This window comes from Oryctolagus cuniculus, chromosome 8 (assembly GCF_964237555.1).
Source record: "Oryctolagus cuniculus chromosome 8, mOryCun1.1, whole genome shotgun sequence".
Classification (NCBI taxonomy): Eukaryota; Metazoa; Chordata; class Mammalia; order Lagomorpha; family Leporidae; genus Oryctolagus; species Oryctolagus cuniculus.
In genome coordinates this window covers 87290908-87315823 of record NC_091439.1, presented here as the reverse complement: position 1 = coordinate 87315823, position 24916 = coordinate 87290908, and the positions used below count along the sequence as shown (strand labels likewise).

General features: G+C 45.1%; 1 protein-coding gene and 1 pseudogene across 2 annotated transcripts in view; both read left to right on the top strand.

The window, feature by feature from the left end:
* The window catches only part of ANXA3 (annexin A3), a 64576-nt gene that overhangs the window by 36039 nt on the left and 3621 nt on the right, over positions 1 to 24916 (top strand). For both annotated transcript variants that reach the window (XM_008267690.4, XM_070047981.1), the window contains 7 exons: positions 1287 to 1377; positions 6549 to 6628; positions 9522 to 9578; positions 9888 to 9981; positions 11653 to 11748; positions 18334 to 18392; positions 21045 to 21167. In XM_008267690.4, the coding sequence (XP_008265912.1) occupies positions 1287 to 1377; positions 6549 to 6628; positions 9522 to 9578; positions 9888 to 9981; positions 11653 to 11748; positions 18334 to 18392; positions 21045 to 21167 (600 nt within the window). The remainder of the gene's footprint in view (positions 1 to 1286; positions 1378 to 6548; positions 6629 to 9521; positions 9579 to 9887; positions 9982 to 11652; positions 11749 to 18333; positions 18393 to 21044; positions 21168 to 24916) is intronic.
* LOC127483296 (COP9 signalosome complex subunit 5 pseudogene) lies at positions 13151 to 17157 on the top strand (annotated as a pseudogene).

Genomic DNA, 24916 nt, shown 5'->3' with positions numbered 1-24916 from the left:
AGCTTCTACTTTTTGTTCGAAGATGGTACCTCAAGATTCAGCCAGTATATCTTCATTGTATGCACATGCTACTTCTTCCTCTATCTCATGGTCAGAACTTGGTAAAATGCATAGATCTTTCTGTACAGGAAGCTGAGAAAATATGACTTTATTTGGGAAGCTATCTGCCACATTAAAGATTGGGCCTCTGATACTAAGCACGAAAGACAAAAGCGATTGAGGGCAACTGGCAATCTCCCACACAGGAGCAGAATCAGTTTCCTCTGTTCGTGTGCTGCGTTGGCCTTATCTGACCAAATCCTGGTACCAGTGTTGCCCCTGGAGTCACAGTGTGATTCAGTAACCTCAGCATAAAGAAGGCTGAGAGCGTTCCTCCTGGTGCCCACCAGGCCCGGAACACACATTACTGAGATCTGAAAACCGCCCAGTGTGAAGACCAGCCAGCACAGCAGTGCAAGAATGAACCAGGTCAAGAGTTCTTCTCCTTCAAAAGGCTTCCATAGCCTAGGCAGCTCCTGTCAAGAGCTTCGGGTGGTCACTGATGTCATCCATAAGAGTGTTAATTGTTAAATTAACAACAGGAGTCACTGTGCACTTCCTTCCCATGCAGGACCTCTGTCCTCAATGAGTTGTATTAGAATTAACCATAAAACTTGTCCTCAAACAGTTTTATGTGAGTGTGTGTGTGTGTGTCTGTGCAAATTGTTGAAATTTTTACTTAGTGTAGAGTTGGTCTTCTGTGTATAAAGTTAATTGAAAATGAATCCTAATGGAGAATGGGACTGGGAATAGGAGAGGCAAGAGGGGTTGGGGTGGGAATAGGGGTGACAGGGCAGGTACAGTGGGAAGAATCATTATATTCCTAAATTGTACTTACGAAATTGTACTCGTTAAGTAAAAGGGGTGTTTTTGGGGAAAAAAAGAGTTCATCTCCGAACACAGCAGCATAGTTGAATGCTCAGTAGGGTTAATCTTATTAAATTATCATGTGTGATCTTAAATAACATCAGCTTTTTCCTTAATGTTATTTCCTCCCAGAATTATCCCATTGATTTTTACGCTAATGCGGGAAATTTTCTTGAAAACTTTGATGTCATTTTACTCCAGATGAATTATGTTGTTTTCATGCTAAAATGTGTAGAAAATTAGAAAATTACTTTAGAGCCACATGAGATCTTACATTGATTTACTCAAAACTTTTTTCTTCTGTAGAACATAAGACATTATGAAATTAAGTTGTTTTTTTTTTAAGTATCCTAAAAATTAAATTTCCTTTTCCTTCTTAGGGAACTGGAACAGATGAAGATGCCTTGATTGAAATCTTAACAACCAGGACAAGCAGGCAAATGAAGGAAATTTCTCAGGCCTACTATACAGGTTATCTTGTTTTCTTCTCACTTTTACCACTGTCCACACGTATATGAGCCAATGCTACTTTTCCCAGAATCCCACCTGTCTTGTCTTCATAAGCTATTTTGAGAAGGCAGGACTTGAAGAAAGGAAGTAGACTCTACATTGGACCAAAGACTGGATAGTCAGGGAAAATCAGAATATTATCTGAGCTAGAATTTTTCCCATAGCAGTGGCATTAACATTTTATATTCATGATACTAGAGCTGCTGTGGAATTCACTCTCAACGTCACTGCCTAATTCAATCAACCACTCTCATCAATGTAAAGACAAATCATTGTGTATTTTTAGTATATGTTAAAAACCACTCAGATTAGCTTGTGATTTTTGGTGTGAGAAATTAGACAAACCATTTGGGGGAATGTGTGTAGCATGTGTATCCAGCCAAATGAGCCATCGCCCTAACAGTGTGTTAGCAATGTAAAAACAATAAAGGCTGTGGTGCAGCTTGAACCCTAGGCCCCCAGGGTTAGAATGACTTCCTGGGTGAAGTCTCTGGCCCCACGAGACACCAGCTTGCAAACTCAGGTGCTCCCGGGCCACAGGGCACTTTCAACCAACTGGCTACAAAGTCAAGGTTCTCAACTATGCCCTCAGGTTCTATATTTCACTAGGACAATTCATAGAAAACTCAAGAACCTGCTTTACTCACAATTACAGTTTTTTATTTATTTGAAAGGCATAGTTAGAGAAGGAGAGGTGGAGAGAGAGGGAGAGGGGGAGAGAGAAAGAGAGATTTTCCATCTGCGGGTTCACTCCCCAGTTGGCTGCAATGGTTAGAGCTGTATCGATCTGAAGCCAGGAGCCAGGAGTTTCCTCGGGTCTCTCATGTGGTTACAGGGGCCCAAACACTTGGGCTGGATCAGAAGTAGAGCAGCCGGGACTCGAGCAGGTGCCCATATGGGATGCTGGCACTGCAGGTGGCAGCTTTACCCACTATGCCACAGCGCTGGCCCCACAATTAGAGTTTTATGACAAAGGATAGATATTAGGGCCAATAAAATGAAGAGACATGTGGAGAGAGTTCTGGGAGAGTCTAATAGGAAACTTTCTCTTTTTTTTATTTTTTTTTAATTTTTTTTATTTATTTATTTTTTTGACAGGCAGAGTGGACAGTGAGAGAGAGAGACAGAGAGAAAGGTCTTCCTTTGCCGTTGGTTCACCCTCCAATGGCCGCCGCGGCCGGCGCGCTGTGGCCGGCGCACCGCGCTGATCCGATGGCAGGAGCCAGGAGCCAGGTGCTTTTCCTGGTCTCCCATGGGGTGTAGGGCCCAAGCACCTGGGCCATCCTCCACTGCACTCCCTGGCCACAGCAGAGAGCTGGCCTGGAAGAGGGGCAACTGGGACAGAATCCGGCGCCCCGACCGGGACTAGAATGCGGTGTGCCGGCGCCGCTAGGCAGAGGATTAGCCTAGTGAGCCGCGGCGCCGGGGAAACTTTCACTCTCCTGGCACATCGATGCATAATTACCAGCCAGCAGACTCATGCAATCTTTGGCATCCGGAGTGTCTGATGGGAGGTTATTACATAGGCATGATGGATGGACTCACTGTCCTCATGATTGCACTCAGAATCCAGCCCCTGGCTCTCCCCAGATGTTGGACCATAGCATATGGCTCAAAGCCTCAACCTTTAATCACGTGACTGGTCTTTGTGATATGAGCAGTCTCCATTCAGCATCCTCTTGTGACCATAAACTCAGGTGCGGTTCAGGGGGCCACCATGAATAACCAGAACACTCCAATTGATTGGGAAATTCCATAGTGGGAGGGGGTATCTCCCAGGAACCAGGCCAATTCTTTATTATAAAACAGCCCCTTCTAACCCTCCCCAAGTGCTATAAGGGAGCCATGGTTTCTATGTTTGTATATCAGAAGATCAGTTGTGTATCTAGGAGCTTTGGCAGTGGGAGAAGTCCAAAGTGAGGGTGTACTGATCCCAGGACGGATATGAGAGAGGTGGCTTTGGGAAGTTCTCATCGGAAGGTGAATACCTCAATGGCAGGTAATGGCTCTGTTATTTATGTACTAATCAGTGTCTGCTCAGAGAAATAGGAACAGCACTGGATATTTGAACAGGGAAAGTTTAGTATAGAGAAGTGCTTCGGTGCCTTCTAGAGGACTGAAATACACAAAAGGAATGCAGCGGGTGACAAAGGAAAGAGGTAGAGATGACCAGAATCTACAAGTTCAGAAGAGGGACATCACCAGGCCCGTGCTAGGATCTCCAGGCCTCCGGGGGGAGGCTTAAGGAGCCAGAGTTTAAGTTTCTAGAAAGAGGGTCTCATCTGGCTGGAGCGGCTACCACTGAGGGGTGCAAAGTGCCTTGTCCTAGGTGCCTGCAGCCCAGTACTTACTGCTGTGAGAGTGGAGGCCTTCGCTGGGTTGGCTCGGATGTGAATAGCAAGCAAGGCCCCTGTACTTCCTTCTTCCTCCTGCCTGCCTTCTCCCTTGGCTTCCCCTGGTGGGGGAACCTAACTGGGCATGGGCAGAGAAGGATAAATTGGGAGTGAGAGAATTGTTCAATAATGGGCACAAGTGGATGCATTGTAGGAATACCTGGTTTAAAGTATTTCAGTTAAAAATGGTTAATTTATAGAAACATCCTAGGAGCCTTATGTTCTACTCCAAAGATGCCACTTGCTGGCATTTCTTAGAAGAGCTGCTGTGAGTTCCCTGGGGCCCCACTGCAAGTACAAGCAATCCCAGGTGGAAATGCTGTGCGAGCAGGGATTGTTGTCTGCTTTGCTCCCTGCTCGCTCCCCAGGGCGCAGAACAGCAGGAAGTAAGTTCAGATACATGTATATTGAAGGAATGTCCTCAACATGAAGGCTGGCTCCTGAAGAGATGAGTGAGGGGCCAGCATTCGGTCTCTGCCTACAACACTGGCATCCCATATCAGAGTGCCAATTTGGGGCCCAGCTGCTCTGCTTGTGATCCAGCTCCCTGTTAACATGCCTGGGAAAGAGAGGAAAATGGCCCAAGTACTTGGGCCCCTGTCACCCACGTGGGAGACCTGGATGAAGTTCCTGGCTCCTGGCTTCAGCAAGGTCCAGTTGTTCTGGCCATTTGGGAAGTAAACTGGCAAATAGAAGATTCTGTCTCTCCCTCTCCCTCTCCCTCTCCCTCCCTCCCTCGCTCCCTCCCTCTCCCTCTCCCTCTCCCCCTCTCCCTCTCCCTCTCTTCCTCTCTCCCTCCCCCTCTCTCTTTCCTTCTCCCCCTCTCTCTCCCTCTCTCTTTCCCTCTCTCTCCCTCTCTCTTTCCCTCTCTCTTCCTCTCTCTTTCCCTCTCACCCTCTCTCCCCCTCCCTCTCTCTCTCTCTCCATCTCTCTCCCTCTCTCTCCCTCTCTCTGTAACTCTGTAACTCTTTCAAATAAATAAAAATAAATCTTGTTAAAAAGAGAGCCTAGTGAAAGTTCTAGGATTTCGGGATGGTGTTTTGCAAGTATAACAAATGTTAATAGCTCAAAATTCCCAGAGCCTCAGTTTCTATGTTGAACTACTAAACTCTCTAAGGCTACATGGAATGGGATTGCATGGAGGTTACTTTGATGACTAGAGGAGAGTGATGCCCTAGCAGATCCAGAAGGAAACGGTCTCAATCGTGTTTAGCCAAGATCTGTGGAGATTCAGGACACAGCACTGCCCTGGGAGCCCAGTGCTCTTCCACTGTCAGCGTCAGACCTCCAGTGCTGCATGTGGTGATGTCTGAGTGCAGTAACTCTGGGCCTCTGCCCCTTTGCTTCTGGTGCAGTTGACACCAAGCCAGAGCATTCTCTTCCCTGCTGACCACGTGGTGTGTGTCTGTCCAAGACATATATTTGTCCTTGGCTGCTGGCTTCTGTTTTCTGCCTTATTTCTGGGAATCTTTCACTTCTTTGTCTTTGCACCTCTTTCTGTGCGGCTCATTCCCTACGGGAGAAGATTCAACAGGTTCAGGAAGTCACTGTGTAATAAACAGCATTAATTTGGGCAAGGTTCTTCAAGCAGGTCATCTCTTAGCTACTGACTGGATAGTTGGCTTTTTCTTAAAGTTTATTTATCTACTTATTTGGAAGGCAGAGAGAGAGAGAGAGAGACAGAGACAGAGCAGACAGATCATCTATCCTCTTATTCACTCCCCAAATCTATCCTCTTTTTCACTTCCCAAATGCCTACAGCACCCAGAGCTAGGCTAGGCTGAAGCCAGAAGTCAGGAACTCCATCTGAGTTTCCCATGTGGCAGGCACTTGGGTACTTGGGCCATCATCTCCTGCCTCCCATTTACATTAACAGGAAGCTGGATTGGAAGCAGAGGTAGGACTCAATCCCAAGCACTCCAAAATAGGATGCAGGCGGCCGGCGCCGTAGCTCAATAGGCTAATCCTCTGCCTGCGGCGCCAGAACCCCGGGTTCTAGTCCCAGTTGGGGCTCCAGATTCTGTCCCGGTTGCTCCTCTTCCAGTCTAGCTCTCTGCTGTGGCCCAGGAAGGAAGTGGAGGATGGCCCAGGTCCTTGGGCCCTGCACCTGCATGGGAGACCAGGAGGAAGCACCTGGCTCCTGGCTTCGGATTGGTGCAGTGTGCCGACCATAGCAGCCATTTGGAGGGTGAACCAACGGAAAAGGAAGATCTTTCTCTCTGTCTGTCTGTCTGTCTCTCTCTCTCTCTCACTGTCTGACTCTGCCTGTCAAAAAATAAATAAATAAAACAAAATAGGATGCAGACATCCCAAGTGGAAGCTTAACCTTCTGCACCACGACACCTGCTATTAACTGTGTAGGTTCTTAAACTGTGTGTATGGTATCTTGCTAAAAAGGTCAAGGTTCTGTTACTGTGGAAGGAGATAATGGAAATCAGAAGGCAAACTAGCAGCTTGCCCACCCTAGCTTTCCCACTATCCACGCCTTATTCTTGTTGTCAGATGAAAGCAGCCATGATTTGATCCAGAATGGCAATTCTTTCTGTTCTTTTGCATCTACCATAACACACAATATGAAAATCGTTATAATGTGTCCTCTTGCAAGAGAAGCGCAGGAGGATGTTAAATTGAAAAGCGAAATTACTTTTATCAGACACTCATTCTTTCCAGTGTTCGCTTTTAAACTTTTCTGTTTTGTGCAGTTTTTCCAGGGTTAATTTCATTCTTATTTCCTTTCAGTATATAAGAAGAGTCTTGGAGACGACATTAGTTCTGAAACATCTGGTGACTTCCGGAAAGCTTTGTTGACTTTGGCTGATGTAAGGATGTGTTTTTCACTTCTTGACTCCCCAGTAAGCTGCCTGCTCAATAATAAATTTTTAGGGAGTTTAAAAACAACCAACCAGAGACAATGAGATTGCAGTTTTCCTTTGAAATGATTTGTTCATATTACATTTACGTTGCCACGAGGCGGGGTAATATTTAACCTAGATTGTAAACATATACATAATTAATGTAGCAACTAGAAAACTTATTAGGATCAGTATATGAATTAAAACATTTTGATCAGGTTTTGGAATATATTAGGAAATATTCTGAGAATTGTCTGACATATAGTAAACTGTTCATTTTCATTTTAAATGTCTTGTTTTTAGGACTATGTTTATTTTCTTCTGATTCCAAAGAATATATATATATATTGTTAAAGATTTATTTATTTATTTGAAAGTCAGAGTTACACAGAGAGAGAAGGAGAGGCAGAGAGAGAGATCTCCCATTCACTCCCCAATTGGTCACAACGGCCAGAACTGTGCCGATCTGAAGCCAGGAGCCAGAAGCTTCCTCCAGAGCTTCCCACGTGGGTACAGGAGCCCAAGGACTTGGGACATCTTCTACTGCTTTCCCAGGCTATGGCAGTGAGCTGGATCAGAAGTGGAGCAGCCAGGACATGAACCAGAACCCACATGGGATGCCAGCACTGCAGGTTGTGGCTTTACCCACTACGCCACAGTGCCGGCCCCAAAATATATATTTAGTTAGCTTTCAAATTAAGTGGGAAGCATGAAATGGAAGAATTATCTGCAGAGATGAATATTAAATTCAGAAATGGTCAGTCTCAGGAGTTTTGAAAACTGGCTCTCAACTTTATCCTTGCCATCTTGAAAAGCTGTTAAGCCATTAATCACCATGTGGCCAAGGCCACACCTTGGGGTGGGGAAGTCCAGGGGGAGATGTACTCACCGATGGGCGATGGGCGAGAGAGGACGTGATTTAAGCTGTAGCTCACCGACTTCTTCCAGCTGATTCATGCAGCTCCTAGTGTGTGAGAAAATCCAGATAATGATCTCAGCACCTGTCAGAGTGAGGCAGACGCCACTGGGTTTCAGTTGTGGCAAATGGTGAAACCAAATGTGTGAAGCATTGCTGCAGACTTACGCTCTCCGAGCCATCATGGGTCCTAAGTGTACATCCATTCACATCAGGATGGAGCACACCCCAAGCCCGCATCCACCCACCCCTGGGAAACTGTGGGGTGAGGCCCCAGGGCAGGGAGTTAGGCTCAAGCACTGCTGAGAGCCCAGGCTGCCTGCTGAATTAAGATTCTGATAGTAGCAACCTCCTAAGGTGCTGTGAAGATTAAGAGAGTGGGAGAGCGAGTGAAGTGCTGGCACACAGAAGGCGATCAATACATGGCCCTGATGGTTTATTTTAAGACCCATGATAATCAGCATTTTTATTACTGGAGCGGAGTGCAGGGCAGCAAAGCAATCATGGCATCATGTCAGCAGCACAGAAAAGAAACCAGACATGCTTGAGTAGAGGAATAAGTCCATGTTTAACCATCACAGACAAATGTTCGTCCACCTGTAATTTCCAGAATAACCCAGGCAATCTGTTTTCCCTTTCTGACTCCCATCTTTCTGTAATGTGAAGCACCTGTGCACCACCACACACGCACACTCAACCCGCAGCCTTCAACATTAGAGTCGGTGACACACTTTTAAGGTTTTTTTTTTTTAATAGACTATTTTTAGAGCAGTTTTAGATTTACAGAAACGTTGGACAAAAGGTTGCAGAGAGCTCCCAGAGGCCCCTCCCCCCGGTGGCCCCCAGTTTCTCCAATTTCATTAGAGTGGTACACTTGCTGAATGAAGACTAAGTCAGGAGTTTGCCTTAGGGATCACTCTTTCCTGTTGCACAGTTCTGTGGGTTTTGACAAATGTGTAATGATACACCTACCGTTTTTGCAATTGCTGGACCATATGATAAGAATATATTTATCTTTAAAAGAAACTGGCAGGAGCTGGCATTGTGATGCAGCGGGTTAAGCCAGCATCCCATATGAGTGCTGGTTTGAGTCCTGGCGCTTTGCCTCCAATCCAACTTCCACTAATATTCCTTGGAAAGCAGCAGAAGTCGGTTCAAGTGCTTAGGCCCTTGCCACCCACATGGGAGACCTGGATGAAGTTCTTGGTTCCTGGATTCAGCCTCGCCTGACTATTGTGGGCATTTGAGGAGTGAACCAGCAGATAGAAGATCTCTGCCTGTCTCTGTGTCTCCTTTTCTCTCTGTCGCTCTGCCTTTCAAATAAGTCTATATTTTAAAAATGAAAGAAAAGAAAAAAGAAACTGGCAAAGTGTCTTCCAAAGTAGCTGTCACATTTTCTTTGCCACCAACGATGACTGAGTTCCTGTTGCTCTGTGTTCTCATCGGTGTTGGGTAGTATCAATGTTTTGAGTTGTAGCCATTCTAACAGGTGTGCGGTGGCTGTTTTAATTTTTAGTTCCCTGGTGTTGTATGATGTTGAATATATTTACATGTTCTTTCTTGCTATCTGTTGACCTTTGGTGAGGTGTCTGCTCATGTGTTTTGGGTGGTTTATTATCTTATTATTGAGATCTAAGGGTTCTTTATGTATTCTGGGTACAAGTCCTTTGATATTTTCTTCCAATCCATGCCTTGTCTTTTATCCTCTTAAAACCTTTGAATTCTCAGAAGGGGAAAACTGAGGCTCCTAGGGTTGTGTGATTTGCTACAAATTTCAAGACTCTCCAATGTCAGAACCAGAGCTGGAGCCCCGAGGCCCTGGCACCCCAGCGCTGCCTCGTGCCCATGGGGCGAGAACCTCCCGGATGCAGGCTGGTTGGAGGGCTGAATGTTGGAACCTCCTGTATTGAAAGTACGTCTCACATTTTCCTCACTCCTGTTTAGGGCAGAAGAGATGAAAGTGTGAAGGTGGATGAGCATCTGGCCAAAAAAGATGCCCAGGTCAGTAGCCCTGACTGTCCTTGCACAGAGAGATGGTGCCACCTGGCACCGTCCTACTCTTGCTGTCTGAGGAAGATGTCTCAAGATACCCCAGACTCTGCCTTCCCAGGACTCGTTCTCACTCCCTCTGCCGCTCCACCTGCAGACTGACAGTCTGTGGAGAGTGGAGGCTTCGATGCTAGATTATCTCACTGATCTTTAATATAAAGCAAAGCTCGCACTCTTCTCCTTCTGCTCCCTGAGAGAGAGGAAGAGCTGTGCCTGGGCTGACCTGCGGGTTCCCCCCACCCCACCCCCACCTGTCTCTAGATTCTCTACAACGCTGGTGAGAACAAATGGGGCACAGACGAGGACAAGTTCACCGAGATCCTGTGTTTAAGGAGCTTCTTGCAGCTAAAACTAAGTATGGTCGTCCTGTTGGGTTTATGTCATTTTTGCAAATGTTGGGGAGTTTCGTGTACAGAGTTCTGGAAAATGCAGTTGAAAATTGCAAAATCAGTTCCCACTCATAGATAAACTTTTCAGGCAGTAAAATGGAGAAGCTGTGTGCTAACTCAGGACAGTGGGGTTACTACTGCTTCTCTCGGGGACTGAGCAGCTGGGGAGGAAGGCGGCAGGTGGGAGAAAGAGGCTGCCCTACAGGGAGAGAGCAGGATGGGTTCCCGTGGGATGGAGAAGGCTGACTGCAATGCTGCCCACCCCCTCTCCCTTATTAGCTGCTGTCCAGAAAAGCCAGACTCCCTGCAGGTAAGTCTCTGTCCAGGCAATAATTTTGATTGACATTCAGCTCTGCTAGGAAGGCCAATGGGGAGTGAAGAGCACAAGCTGTTCCTGTCAGGCCAACTATTCTGTGGAACTCCTGGGCACCCTCTCTCACTGCTGCACCTCCCCAGCCCTTCTGGCTGCAGTAGCTCTCAGAGACCCGGAGTGCCCTTCACTGTGAACTCTCCTGACTGTGGCTTCCAGGTGCTAGAGAGCACCCCAGGGCCTGCCCAAGCTTCTGCTGAAAAATAAGGAGACCTAAGCCATAAAGTCACACAGTACGGTGACTTTTTAATTCTGAAATTGTCCTTCCTCAAGTCAGACATTAAAATCAAATTTATTTTATCAAATGCTGGTTATAGTATATTCTAGTTGCTTTATTGATGTCTTTGTTTAAAAAAAATAAAAATGAAGCAATGGTAGACTTCTCTCCAAAATTTCTTTTTTCACAATTCACTTGGAGAAAAATTCACTTGACTTAGGAAATTTGTCTGTATACTTGGTTACATATGACAGTTTTTTTTCTTTAAAAATTTTATTTATTTATATGAAAGGCAGAGTGACAGAGAAGAAGGGAGACAGAGAGGAGGGAGAAAAAAATCTGCCGTCAACTGATTAACTCCCTAAATGGCCTCAACAAAGCCAGGAGACTATAACTTCATCTGGGTCTCCCACGTGTGTGGCAGAGGCCCAAGTACTTGGGCCATCTTCTGCTGCTTTCCCAGGTGCCTTAGCAAGGAGCTGCTTTGGAAGCAGAGCAGCCAGGATTCGAACTGGCACTCAGATAGGGGATGTGGGCATTGCAGCGAGTGGCTTAATCAGCTGCACCGCACGGGCTGGCGTCATTTGACAGGTTTTGCTTGAACAGAAAACTCCGATGCTTAGAATGATTTGCTCAACACAAAGAAATCCCCGTAATTAAGATTTCTTTAGCAGATAAAACTTATTTTGCTAATGACCACAGTATAGTTTCCCAGATGCTGCTATAATTTTCTAAATAGCTTGCCTAATTAGATAAGTAATTTTTCATTTACCCTTTCTGGCTATTTTAAATGCTTCCTGTCTGAGAGGAGGGAAGAGAGAGCGAGATCATTGAAGAAAATGGCCTGTGAAGTTCAGGTTTATGATACATGAGTGTCTTAAAAAAGAAACAAAACCCAAAAACTTCTGTGCTCTAAGTTTGGTGGTTTACAGAAGGAGTTTTAGAGCTTGTAACGTGATCGACTGCATATCCGAGTTAAAAAAAAAAATGAATATATTCAAGAGTGGTCAACTGGGATGCTTTAAATATTTTTGTGGTGCTACTTTTTAGCTTTTGACGAATACAGAAATATTAGCCAGAAGGACATTGAGGACAGCATCAAAGGAGAATTATCTGGGCATTTTGAAGACTTACTGCTGGCCATAGGTAAGCCCTTAAGTGCTAATAAATGGAGTTGCTGTGCGCTTCTTTTAACTCACTGTCAAAGAAAGCTGCTTTCATGTAAGAATCCTGACTGATCTGTCTCTGCGCTCCCTGGAGACTCCACACAGCCCAGGGTACACAAAATGGGCTCAACAAATATTGGTAAATAGACACATAAAGAAGTTATCTGTTTACATTTTACTTTCCCTTTTAAATTTTACTTGGTTTGTCACCATGTTTAAACTGTAGGTTTTTTTGAGAGCCAACATATTTATCTTTCTACTGACATTTTTTTTTATTGAAGCTTATTGAAAACAGAGACCTAACTCAATTCAGTCATTCTCCATATTTGGTTACTTCTGGAATATATCAGTAGCGTCCCAACACTGAGCCCACGTTGGAGGTACAGATCTTGTTCCCCTTGGTCGAGCGAGCAGAGGACATGTCAGAAAGGAAGCTTCATGCTGAATGCGTTCCTACAGGCACATGCATCAGCCAGCAGTCAACACAGTTCAAGTCCATCTGTCTGCTCAGTGGGGTCTCGGCAGTTTGTCATTTCAGGCACTAGGAACCCAAGACCACTGCGTTCAACAAGCGGAGACTCTTTTCCAATGCAGCCCTTGACCTTTCAAATCAAGGAGTCAGGCTGCCAAGTCTGGTAAATGCTTGTACACACACAGGATTGTTGCAGATCCTAATCCACTCTAACGGCAGATGGCTGCTGGGCTTTCTATAAACTCCCTGTCTGTCTGGGGCAGGGTACGCCACCACGCCATATCCCTGCCCCAAGGAACAGTCCCCTCTGGCGTCTGTGCTGGTCATCAGCAGGGGATGCCCGAGAGTAACCTCTTCCAGGGTGAAGCTTCTGCTGTGTCACTCACATGTTAACCACTGCTATGGAGGGCGAACTCCCAACTAGGGCACTTCTCATTCTGTGTCTGAATCAACCCTTCTCTGGCACTTCCGTTGTGCTTGGTGCTGTGGTGAACTCTTTTTGAATACAAACTCACTGAAGCCTAATCATGGTTCTGTGAAATGAGTTACCTTGACCGACATGGTACACCTGAGGCACAAAGAAGTTAAGTTACTTCCCGAGCTCACCCAGGGAGGCTATGATAGAGCCCGGGTCCCATAGCCCGTGATATTGGCCAGCTACTGGAGTGTGCTGTGGGGTAGACATAGACTGAGACACAGACTTTCAAATTACAGAGACCATGCCAGAGACAAGCACCCTGCAGATGGCAAGCCCTACTCTGAGGGTCTCATCCACTTACACTATTCACTTCACTTCTGCAATTCTGTTCAGTGCCAAGAGCAAGGCTCTCTAGCCACGGCTGGCTCAGAAGAGCAATACTGTTGACTTCAGTTGAAGTACTAAAATGTAGGCCAAGAATGGGGTGGGGGTGGGGGTGGGGGTGGGGGAATGTTCCTTTTTTAATTAAAAAAAATGCATTGACATCAGCCTCCATAATTAACTTTGAGAATGTTCCAATCACCATGATAGCCAGTTAATTTTTTCATTTCAAGTTTTTAATCTTTGTGTTAGTTTTACTGTGATTTACTTTCCCTGTTCTTGCAAAGCTTTAATATTGGAAAAACTTTATTGAGATGTGCAGATTCTCACTCACCCAGCTAAGAAGCATTCTTGGACATATACACTGAATTGTCCCTTACGTTTGGACTATCATGGACATTATTTTTAGCAAGTAAAAAAAGACTTCATAGTCATGGCTGCCTTGCAAAGCTAGTGAGAATTTGCACCTGTGCTGGGAAGGGTCCAAAGCCCATACCCAGAGACTTCAGCAAGGTGCAGTTGCCTCTTGGTCATGGACATCAGTTCCTGTGGTTCCTCAGCAAAGGCAGCATCTGGGAGTGAGATGGCCCAGAAAACCCAGCATATCAATGAAATCTTCAAGTGCGACAGAAAACACCACAAGAAATCCCGGTGGTACAGCCGCGGACTACAGATCACCATCACTTTAAATCCTGCGGAATCTCAGCATTGGCTCTACCAAAAGTGGTGGTGCGTGCCAGATCCGGAGGAACTTGGCAGTGATAGGCGTGATGTTAGAGAAGGTGGACGGTGAAGCCATGATCGTTAAGGACAGTTGTGCTTTGCCTGTAGAGGGCACTGAAACCACGTGAATACTCTCACTACTGTGCATGCGTGCAGGGCTGCACAGACAGGAAACACCAAGCAGGGCAGCCGCCTGCAAGTGCAGTTGGCTTGGCTCGTGGCTACCCAGGCCAGGGCTGCTGGGTTTCTGGGAGGTTAGTACCTAAATGCTTGAGTAGAGGTGATCATTGATCCAACCAGACTGATAGCTGCAGGGAAAGTGAATCTTGGCACCTTTAGAACTTGCCCGAAAGGCCACAGACCTGATGGAGGACCTTCTGAGCACCAGGCTGTCCCACTTAATAAAATGGAAGACTTTGGTGTGCACTGCAAGCAACCTGTGTCTTAGCAGTCTCATCGTTCAGCCCCTCTTTGGCTCTCGATTTGATGACCTTTTGTGGAATAAATACTGGGCGAATACCCTGAGTTCCTCCAGTTTGCTTCCTAATGCAGACTGTATCACTGATCTTAAAAGCTGGAAACTTTAGAAGCCCAGATGAGCTGAGGGGTTTTTATGCTGGATTTAGAAACACATGACCAAAAAATCAGAAGACGAACTCACCGAAGCCACCAGAGACAGTTGTCGGAAAGCCCTAGGAGCCATCCATGGGTTGATGTCTCAGGTGATCAGGAATTGCTTAATCAAATTAACATCTCTTAAACAGTCACCACGCAGGACTTTTGCGTGAAAGCTAGTAGGAGAAAAATACTCAAGTCACAATTTAAAACCAGTTATCAAAAATCCCATTAGAAGTATAAGGTACTGTGAACTGTCCTGTAATAAAACTCTTTAAGATGAAAAAAAAGACTTTATGATTTAACTCAAGTTCAAAATACCTCTCACTCATTCGCTATTTCAGAACTGTTAAAATAAAAACTCTTTAAGAAAACATGTTCATTGAGATATAAGTCACATATCATAAAATTAAACCAAAGCTATGCACTCAGTGATGTTTAGCCTGCTTATAGAGTTTTGCGCTTATTTGCACATTCTACGTTAGGACACTTTCCTGAACCCCAAAAGAAACCCTGTAATCTCTTGACAGCTATTCCCATTCCTTCTTACCTCTGCACCCGCCAGCCGTTAACCTACTGTCTGTCTCTGTGCCTATTTTAGACGTTCCTAGACAAGGATCCTAATGCAGTTTGTCAACACAGTTTTTGACATGAAAACCCATCTGAGCCATATCATCTCAGAAGTGACTCGTTGTCAAATAAAAAGAAAATCCAGACTTGGAAAAGCAGCGACTTTATTCCAAAGAGCACCCCGGCCTCAGAAATGTCCGGGAGTCTCAGAACTCACAGGAAAGGCTCTCCTTTTGTAGGGAGAGGTAGTCGGACCTGAACCTGAGCTGTTAGAGGGCAAGCGGACCAACAGGACCCACAGGGTTGGAAAGCACAGGTGTCTTGCTGTGGTCTGCTAGATTCTCGTGATAAGCTAAGGGGGTGTGTTCTGCGTGTTGGTGTCTGCTCAAGTCTAGGGGTAAATCAGAGTTCAGGAGCCAGGGGGGAGGAGAGAGGCCCAACTCAGATTGGGTCAAGACAATGAAGAGGACAGGAAATGGGTAATTGTGAACTCTTGGTCACAATAATGAACTCTAATGGACTCCTACCTATTCTGTTGGGTTAAAAAGCAAATTTCTCTGTTCCAGTTGCTCCTCTTCCAGTCCAGCTCTCTGCTGTGGCCCGGGAGTACAGTGGAGGATGGCCCAAGTGCTTGGGCCCTGCACCTGCATAGGAGACCAGGAGGAAGCACCTGGCTCCTGGCTTCAGATCGGCACAGTGCGCCAGCCATGGCAGCCATTTGGGGGGAGGAAAACCTCTCTCTCTGTTTCTCTCTCTCACTGCCTAACTCTGCCTGTCAAAAAAAAAAAAAAAGCAAACTTCCTTACCACTAAAACTTAGTGCCACCTCCCCAGATTTTCAGACATGAAGAATAAACCTGTTAGTTAAGAATAAGAGAACAAGAGGGCAAACTAAAGGGAGAGAGAGGGTTATAAAAAGAAAGGATTGTACAAATCCAGCTTTGGGGTTGGGGGGGGGGGTGTGATTGAAAACCTTAATAGGATGGTTTTTTTAAAATTTTTAGTATTTATTCAAAAGGCAGAGAGAAATATAGACAGACTGATCTAGAGCTCTCCCATCCACTGGTTCATTCCCCAAATGCCCACAAAAGCTAGGGCTGGGCCATGCTGAAGCCAGGAGCCCAGAACTCTATCCAGGTCTCCCACATGCACAGCCAGGACATAAATACGTTAGCCATCACTGCTGTCTCCCTGGTGCACATTAGCAGGAAGCTGGAGTCGCAGTCAGAGCCAGGACTCAGACCCAGGCTCCCTACTGTGGGATGTGAGCTTCCTGAGCAGTGTCTTACCCCCGTATCAAGTGCCCACCTGAATGAGATTTTTGATTGAATTGTTAAGGCTTGGTTAATATGTCTGAGAAAATTTAGTGCTACTTTGAATGATTGTTTTTTAAGATTTTTATTTATTTGACAGGTAGAGTTACAGACAGTGAGAGAGACAGAGAGAAAGGTCTTCCTTCCATTGTTTCACTCCCCACATGGCTGCAACGGCTGACGCTGCACCGATCTGAAGCCAGGAGCCAGGTGCTTCCTCCTGGTCTCCTTTGTGGGTGTAGGGGCCCAAGCACCCGGGCCATCCTCCACTGCTATTTCAGGCCACAGCAGAGAGCGGGACTGGAAGTGGAGCAAACAGGACTAGAACCCGGTGCCCGTATGGGATGCCAGCACCGCAGCGGAGGATTAACCTAGTGTGCCATGGCGCTGGTCCCATGATTGTTTTCTTAGACAAGGTCATATCTGACAATTTTCATTGTTTGCCCCAGATTCCGTATTTGTGTTTCTAATACATTTCTCCTTTGATTTTCCTTAAATCACAGACACAAACCAAAAGATTTTTGGCTTTCCTTTCCAGAGTCTGTAAGCCACTATAAGCAAGTCATTTATCTTGAGGCCGGCGCTGTGGCGTAGGGGGCTAAGCCTCTGCCTGTGGTGCCAGCATCCCGTGTGGGTGTCGGTTCTAGTCCCAGCTGCTCCATTTCCAATCCAGCTCTCTGCTGTGGCCTAGGAAAGCAGTAGAAGATGGCCCAAGTCCTTGGGCCCCTGCACCCACGTGGGAGGCCTGGAGGAGGCTCCTGGTTCCTGGCTTCAGATCGGCCCAGCTCCAGCCGTTGCAGCCATTTGAGGAGTGAACCAGCAGATGGAAGACCTTTCTCTCTGTCTCTCTCTCTATCTGTAACTCTACCTCTCAAATAAATAAATAAATAAAATCTTTTTTTAAAAAAAAGGCAGAGTTACAGAGAGGCAGAGGCTGAGAGAGAAAGAGAATGAAAGAGAGAGAGAGTCTTACATCCTCTGGTTTATTCCCCAAATGGCCACAACTGCCAGAGCTGTGCCCATCCGAAGCCAGGAGCCAGGAGCTTCCTACGGGTCTCCCACGCGGGTGCAGGGGCCCAAGTACTTGGGCCATCTTCTACTGCTTTCCCAGGCCATAGCACAGAGCTGGATTGGAAGTGGAGCTGCTGGGTCCTGAACCGGTCGGTGCCCACATGGGATGCCGACACTGCAGGCGTTGGCTTTATGTGTTATGCCACAGCGCCAGCCCCAATAAATAAAATCCTTTAAAAACAAAGTCATTTATCTTGTTCTGAGCTGCAAAATTCATTATAAAATCCATTCACACTTGATGAGATTCTTACCTGCAGATCAGATTTAAGATTTTAAAAATAATTGTCTTGCCCTCAGAAGTTGTGTTCCCTGTAGAATTTTCTATTGCTAACTATGTTCCCTTTATTTCAAGGATAATTTACTCCGTGTTTTTGACAACTTCGTTGTTTTATTTCTACTTCAGTTGTTTAGAAAAATTTGAAAGATTATAGTATGTCCTGGATGGCTGGGTTTCAATCACAGGCACTAGTTCTAGTGTATGACTCCAACCAGTGTACAAATTCTAATCCAGCCATTGAGAAGAACATCTTTCCATTGGAAAATCTGGTTTTAGACTGAACTCCAGCTCCCCTTCTTACCTGACGAGTTATTTGATGCAACATCTCTGCAGTCACCAGGCCCAAGCTAATCAGCTACAGCCAAAGAAGTTAGGCCCAGAGCGATGGTTGCAGCCTAGGGAGACGGCAGTGTGAGCGTAGGTGTTCAGGGTGTCTGGGACCTAGAGATGACTCAGGCTCTGTGGGAGTTTCTTTGGCAGGTAATTTTATTTTCCCCCTGGCTGACGATAATTACTGTGCTAAACTTCTGTGCAAATATGATGTTAAAAGCCTTTGAAATTCAGGCTAAGCCTGCCTTTCATTCTAAATAAAAGCCAGTAGTGGAGAGGACAAAGATAACATGACGGTCTAAAGCATCTTTGTTTAAAACGTATTGCTGTAGACTCATTCAGTTTCTATTAAATGAGGCCAACCGTTGCTTGCCTTTTTTTTTTTTTTTTTAACAGTTCATTGTGTGCGGAACCTGCCTGCCTTTTTAGCTGCAAGACTGTATCAAGCTTTAAAGGTTGGTCTGGAAATTTCCTGTTCATCCGCAAAGAGAATGTAGAGCTATTGCTTCTCGTTGATGGCTTGTCGTGTTTCTTTTCCACTTTGATGAGTTCTCTGTTGTAGCTCATTTGTCTACTAATTTGTGTCATGGGTGAGTATTCAAATCAAAATAGTGATAGCTATAGGAGAGTGTTGACTAAATTATTCCTCCACCTCACAGTAAGTGTAGACGGGACTCCTTTTGGAACCCCAAACCTCAAAATGAATCTTTAAAGCCAGTGGCCTGTCCAGCTGCCTCTCTTAAAATAAACCCAGCTGAGTCAGCAGCTTTCACAGGCTGTGTTAACCCTGTGTTTTCTCGATGGTCTTCACGGCTGCATGGTGAGTTCTGTAAGTACTTGCTCTTGTAGCTCTTCAGACCTGGGCAGAGCGTCATCCCTAGAAGACATTTCCAGTGGTCCCACGTGCACCTTCAAAGGTACAGTCAGGAGGAGCGCATCATTTTGCTCACCTGGCAGCCGCCCACCCCCAAGTCCTGGTGGATGGCCCTGGGCAGGAAGTGGCCTTGCCCCGCCCTCTGAGCGTTCAGGGTTCCTGCGCCTCCCCAGCCTCGTGCACCATGCCGCAGCTCCCCGGCCTTCCCTGCGATGCTCCGCTGTGCCAAGCCTGTTCCACCTGCAGGCCTTCACGGTTCTTGTCCTCTGCCTAGCATGCTGCTTCCCTTGAACTGTCTGTGGCTGACTCCTTCTCACCTTGGCATGTCTTGGCTCACCTGCCCCGAGCTGTCCCCTCCTGTGAGAGTGCTTTCCTCACTACTCCCTGCCAAGTGACTCCCTTTCAGTTACTCTGTGTTTTATTTCTCTGGGTTTTTTTTTTAAAGATTTATTTATTTATTTGAAAGTCATGGTTTCAGAGAGAGAGAGGGAGAAGCAGAGGTGGGGGGAGGAGATCTTCCATCCTCTGGTTCACTCCCCAAAGAGCCACAACAGCCAGTACTGGGGCCGGGCAAAAACAAAGCCAGCAGCCAGGAACTTCCTCCAGGCCTCTCATGAGGGTGGCAGAGGCCCAAGCAATTGGGGCATCTTCTACTGCCCTCTCGGGCCATAGCAGAGAGCTGTGTCAGAAGAGGAACAGCCGGGACTCAAACCATTGCCCATATGGGTTGCATTGCAAGCATAAGTTTTACCCACTACACCACAATGCCAGTCCCATGTTTCTCTATTTTCTTAATAGCTCTTATTAATATTTACTTAAACAGTAGATAAATTACTGTCAACATCTACTAGAATTTTAGCTTTATGAGGACAGAGATACACAGTCATATGTTGGAATCCATGAAGGATTGTTTCTAGGACCCTCTGCAGGTAGGAAAAATCAGTGAATGTTCCAGCTGCTTGTATGAAACGATGCGGTATTTGCATTAATCCTACGCACATCCTCCTGTGTACTTCGGGTCATCTCTGGACTACTTATACCTAATGCAATGTAATTGCTATATAAGTAATTGTTACGTTCTATCAGAATAATGAAAGTAAAGCATCTATACATATTCAGTATAGGTGTAATTTTTTCCCAAATATTTTCAACCCATTTGAATCTGTGTGCAGCTCCCAGGGGTACAGAGGGCCAACTGTAATCTGTGCTGTTCACACCTTATCCTGGTACATGAAATAATGCCGGGCATCTAGTAGATGTTCACTGTATAGTCAATAAATAAACAGAGTCAAAACCCCTGTAACTGCTGGGGAAGAAATTTTACATGCTCCCTCTGTTTGGTTACCCTAAACGTGATGCATCTTTACATTTGGTTGGTCCACCCCCATAGCACCTCTCAGATCTTCCCATTCTGTCCGCCCGCCCGTGCTGCCACCGTCATCTCGGTCCTTTGTTACTGTGATCATGTACAGATGCATCCCAAAGCTTCAGGTCTTATTCCCCTAGCTTCGTCCTACTCCTATCCTACAATTCATTTCTCTCCTATAGCAATCAGAGTGATCTTCTGAAATTTGATTACAAATTTGATCTGATCTCAACACTCTCATGTTTAAAAGATTGCAGTGGTTCTCCACACTTGGGATAAAGTCAGAATTTCATTCCATGGTTAACAAGCTCTGGCCTTTGCAGACACATCCCTTGCTGTCCTTTTGTCATTATTTATAAATTCTTGGATGGAGCCTTCTTTCTTGTCCTAAACCTTCACACATGCTGTTTTCTATCTCAGAATATTCTCTCCTGTCTGTTTAAGCTGCCCCCTGTCTGCTGACTGTTGAGCCAGGCTTCAGCTTAAATGTCACTTTCTCAGACAGACTTTCCTAATCCCTGACCTCTGATCTCTCTTAGGCCCCCTAACAGATGCTCTCATGGTACCAATATCAAGGCAGATACCCCTGTAGTGGCCTGTTTTCTTGCCTTTATCTTTTACAAAATTGGAGGTTTCACAGGGGTGCTTATTCTCTGTTGTTCAACATTTAGCCTGGTGCTGGACTAGATTAGATGCTTAATTATTTCTTGAATAGATGAATGATGAGAGTGGATGGTAAAAGAAAGAAGAAAAATCACTGTGGTTGAATGGTATGTGCACCATTATCTGTATCTCATAAATTTGGATCTGTAGGTCATTGTTGTAACCAATGAGATTTGTATTGTGAACAGCTGCATTTCTTAACAGGGTGCTGGGACTGATGAATTTACTCTGAACAGAATCATGGTTTCAAGATCAGAAATTGACCTTCTGGACATTCGAGCAGAGTTCAAGAAGCAGTATGGCTATTCCCTATACTCAGCAATTAAAGTAAGTCTACTCTTAAAAGAGCAAAACATAGTTTGCCCTTCTCTACTCATCCTCTTTCCATTATCTCTTTGAAACACGGGCATGTGTGATTTCTCTCTCCTTGTCCATGTGTAAATTTCTTTCCTGAGTTCACAGCAAAATGTCCCTTAAAAGTAGGAGCTATTTTTCATCTCTGAAATTCCAGACCTATAATAGATACTCAGAAAAAGTTTAATTTTTTAGGTTCACTGGCTACTAATTTTTCTTCTTTTGTCAGCAGCATATGCAAGTTCTTTGCTTATTTTTGTATTGCACTTTTTTTTTTTTTTTTTTTTTGACAGGCAGAGTGGACAGTGAGAGAGAGAGACAGAGAGAAAGGTCTTCCTTTTGCCGTTGGTTCACCCTCCAACGGCCGCCGCGGCCAGCGCGCTGCGGCCGGCGCACTGCGCTGATCTAATGGCAGGAACCAGGTACTTATCCTGGCCTCCCATGGGGTGCAGGGCCCAAGCACTTGGGCCATCCTCCACTGCACTCCCGGGCCACAGCAGAGAGCTGGCCTGGAAGAGGGGCAACTGGGACAGAATCCGGCGCCCCAACCGGGACTAGAACCCAGTGTGCCGGCGCCGCAAGGCGGAGGATTAGCCTAGTGAGCCGCGGTGCCGGCCTGTATTGCACTGTTTTGTTTTGTTCAGTATTTATGACAACGTCAGGAAATAAAAATATACATTTTATAGGTCCTCTTTCCTTTATGCAAAAGAGCATGGTTTTGCAGCTTAGGGCTCTTTCTGTTTCGGTATATAGGAAGATTTCTCCCTTTTAACATCTGTATATTATTTCATTGTTTGATAGTTTGTACCCACTACAAAAGCTGATGTCTCCAGTTAGCTGCTATTATAAACAATGCTGCACTGTATGTAAGGTACAGGAATATATGTGGTTAAATTCTCAGGAGTCATATTCCTGAGATAGAAATAAACACATTGTAAATTTTGGTCAATATCAGCAACTGGTGTCCATTGTACACCGCCATCAGAAATGAGTCCTTGTTTTTCCATGGCCTTGGAACAATGAGATGTTTTCAAATTGTTAGGTTTTTACAGTCTGCTAAGTGACAAATGGTATCTTAGTGTAGTTTTTAACATGCATTTTCCTCAGTATGAATGAAGCTGACCATAGTTTCATGTCCTAAATGCCATTTGTATTTTTGCTATGTGTCCTTAGGTTCTTTGCCCAGTATTCCTTTGGATTTTTGTTCCTTTTGGTCAATTTCTAGGACCTCCTTTCACTTAAGGTGGATGATAATTAGCATTTTATCTAGTTGTCAGTATTCTTCCTGGTTTGTCATTTGTCTTTTGACTTGGCTGAAAGTATTTTTTTGAGTAGAAGTTTTATGTCCTATTTAATTGAATTTATCACTGTTTTATTTTACGATATCTTTTGATTTTTTAAAAATCTATCCCTTGTATTTCTATCATTCTGAATGGCAATATTTTAACCAGGTGTTATACAGTAGCCCTTTCTTATCCATGGGGATATGTTCCAGGACCCCCAGTGGATGCCTGAAACCATGGATGTACTGGCTCCTGTATATACCATGCTTTTCCCCATACATATACACATGCATGCATTTGAGGGCACTTCAAACTGTTCATAGAAAGATGCAGTTAAAAGAGAAGCTTATTCTGGTATAAAAATTTTTTAAGTCCATGCATAGTTTTTTCATAATGTGCATTTCTATTAACTTTTTGAAGGTCCCTCGTATTAAAAAGATTATATATATACTTAAAATATTAACAATAATAACTAGTAATAAATAATTATAACAGTATACTGTGGTAAGTTTTTTGTGTGTGGATCATTAAACTATGATAATATTGATGCTTAGATGTCCTTCATCAACTTTTTCAACTTTGCTGGAAATGTGGCAACAGCCTTGTCATTTGCAGATGCAGCTTCCCTGGTAACTTTTATGCTTTTTTCTCTAACCTGCTTCTGAGTGTGTAACCACCCCTTACTTGCAGTAAATGGCTTTAGTGTCACTTCTTTCAGGGAATCCCTTGTGACGTCTTTGTATAGGCGCAATCGCTGTGGCACAACCCATTGCCATTATTCAGAACACGTTTTCTGTTCATGTCTTCTACCCACAAACTTAATGCCTTTTCCATCATAAGTAAGCACTTATAAACCATGATCATCACTTTTGCATTTTGAGATATAACAGCCAAACAAGTGTGAACTTCACATAGTTGAATTGCCAACATCTCTACTGGTGCTTTGGGACCATGTATTAAGTAAAAATAAGGATTAGTTGGACATAAGCACTTCAGTACTGTAACAATTGTTCTTAGCTGCCAAGGTGGCAGCTAAGTGAATAATAGACAGGTAGCATGCACAGTATGGATACACAGATGGTTAACATCCCAGGAGGGACAAAGCAGGGCAGCTTGAGAGTTCGTGTTACTCAGGAAAGCACACAATTTAAAACTTATGAGGGATTTTATTTCTAGAGTTTCCCATGTAATATTTCAGGCCTGGCAGTCTTCTGTTGGTTTGTATTTTTCCTTCAGCTTCCCAGATGATATATGGAAGGCCTCAGTAAATGAGTGATAGACAGCAGTACTCCAGGGTGGGTCCCTGAAAGAAACGAGGGGCTGAGTTTGGTGAGCCAGGTGGTTCAACCTCGCCATATCCCAGGGCCACACTAACTAAGTGAATAGAGGAAGTTCAGGGCTGGCTTTGCAGAGGCCTGCAGGCTGTGAGATTAGTATCTTCCCATATGTCTGCTGTCCATTTTCCCTATGAATGTCTAGGGAAAATCAGCACAAGAGAGTGTCAGACCCAGGCAGATTCTGCAAGGTCTAAGCTGGGAACTGGGGCCTGACTGATGAGCCAGGGCAAAGAAGAGAGCAGTAGAAGGCAGAGCAGGGAATTTGGCTGTGAACATTGAGGGTTCAAACCTAGGAGAGAAGTCCATGCTGCCCACACACCTGGGGCCCAGCTGAGGGGGTCCTAATGCATCATGTGGATTCTGATCCTGGCTAAGCTCCCTGGCAGCAAGTTCTCTCATGAGCCCAGCCACAATCGCTGGTGACAACTGGCTTAGACCATGTTCTTGTGACACTGAGAGCAGCTTCAGTCCTCAGTTCAACTTTAGCTGTGGCCCTGCCCCTGGTAGCCACCCTTGAACAGGTACATATGCTCACCTGGGCCTCTTGGTGGCCATCTTGGAAACATTCCTTCCCCGGGGCATGGGGGCGGGGGGAGGGGGCCACAGATGGCTTTTGAATGAAAGACTGGATGGACATCACTCAATCCGTCAACTAGATCCATTCACCAAAGTCCTTTTTTGAAGCCAGTTTTTGCTTTTAGAAAACCTTTGAAGAAAGAGAGGTTTCCTTAAGTTGAAATCAGGGAACTTACTCAACAAAGCAATTCTCAGATTATGCCTGGGGCTTGGCACTGACTGTGTCATCTGCTCACAGTCAATTCTCTCTGCATCCATCCTGCCACATTATGATGGTTTTCATCATCAGAGGAAGATTCAATAACCTTAACCATATTGTACTTACTAAGGCAGAAAAGTAGACCCATACATTTTATAATGATTGCAGTAACAAGGTTGACACACAAAGAGGCCTGTTGGTTCACCCTCAGAAAACCAGGAAATTAAATTAACCAGTGGCTCTCAGTTCCACAATTGTTTGAGTAATTGAGAATTATTGCATTAGAAAACATCTGAACTATTTGTCATTTAATAGAAAAGAAAAATC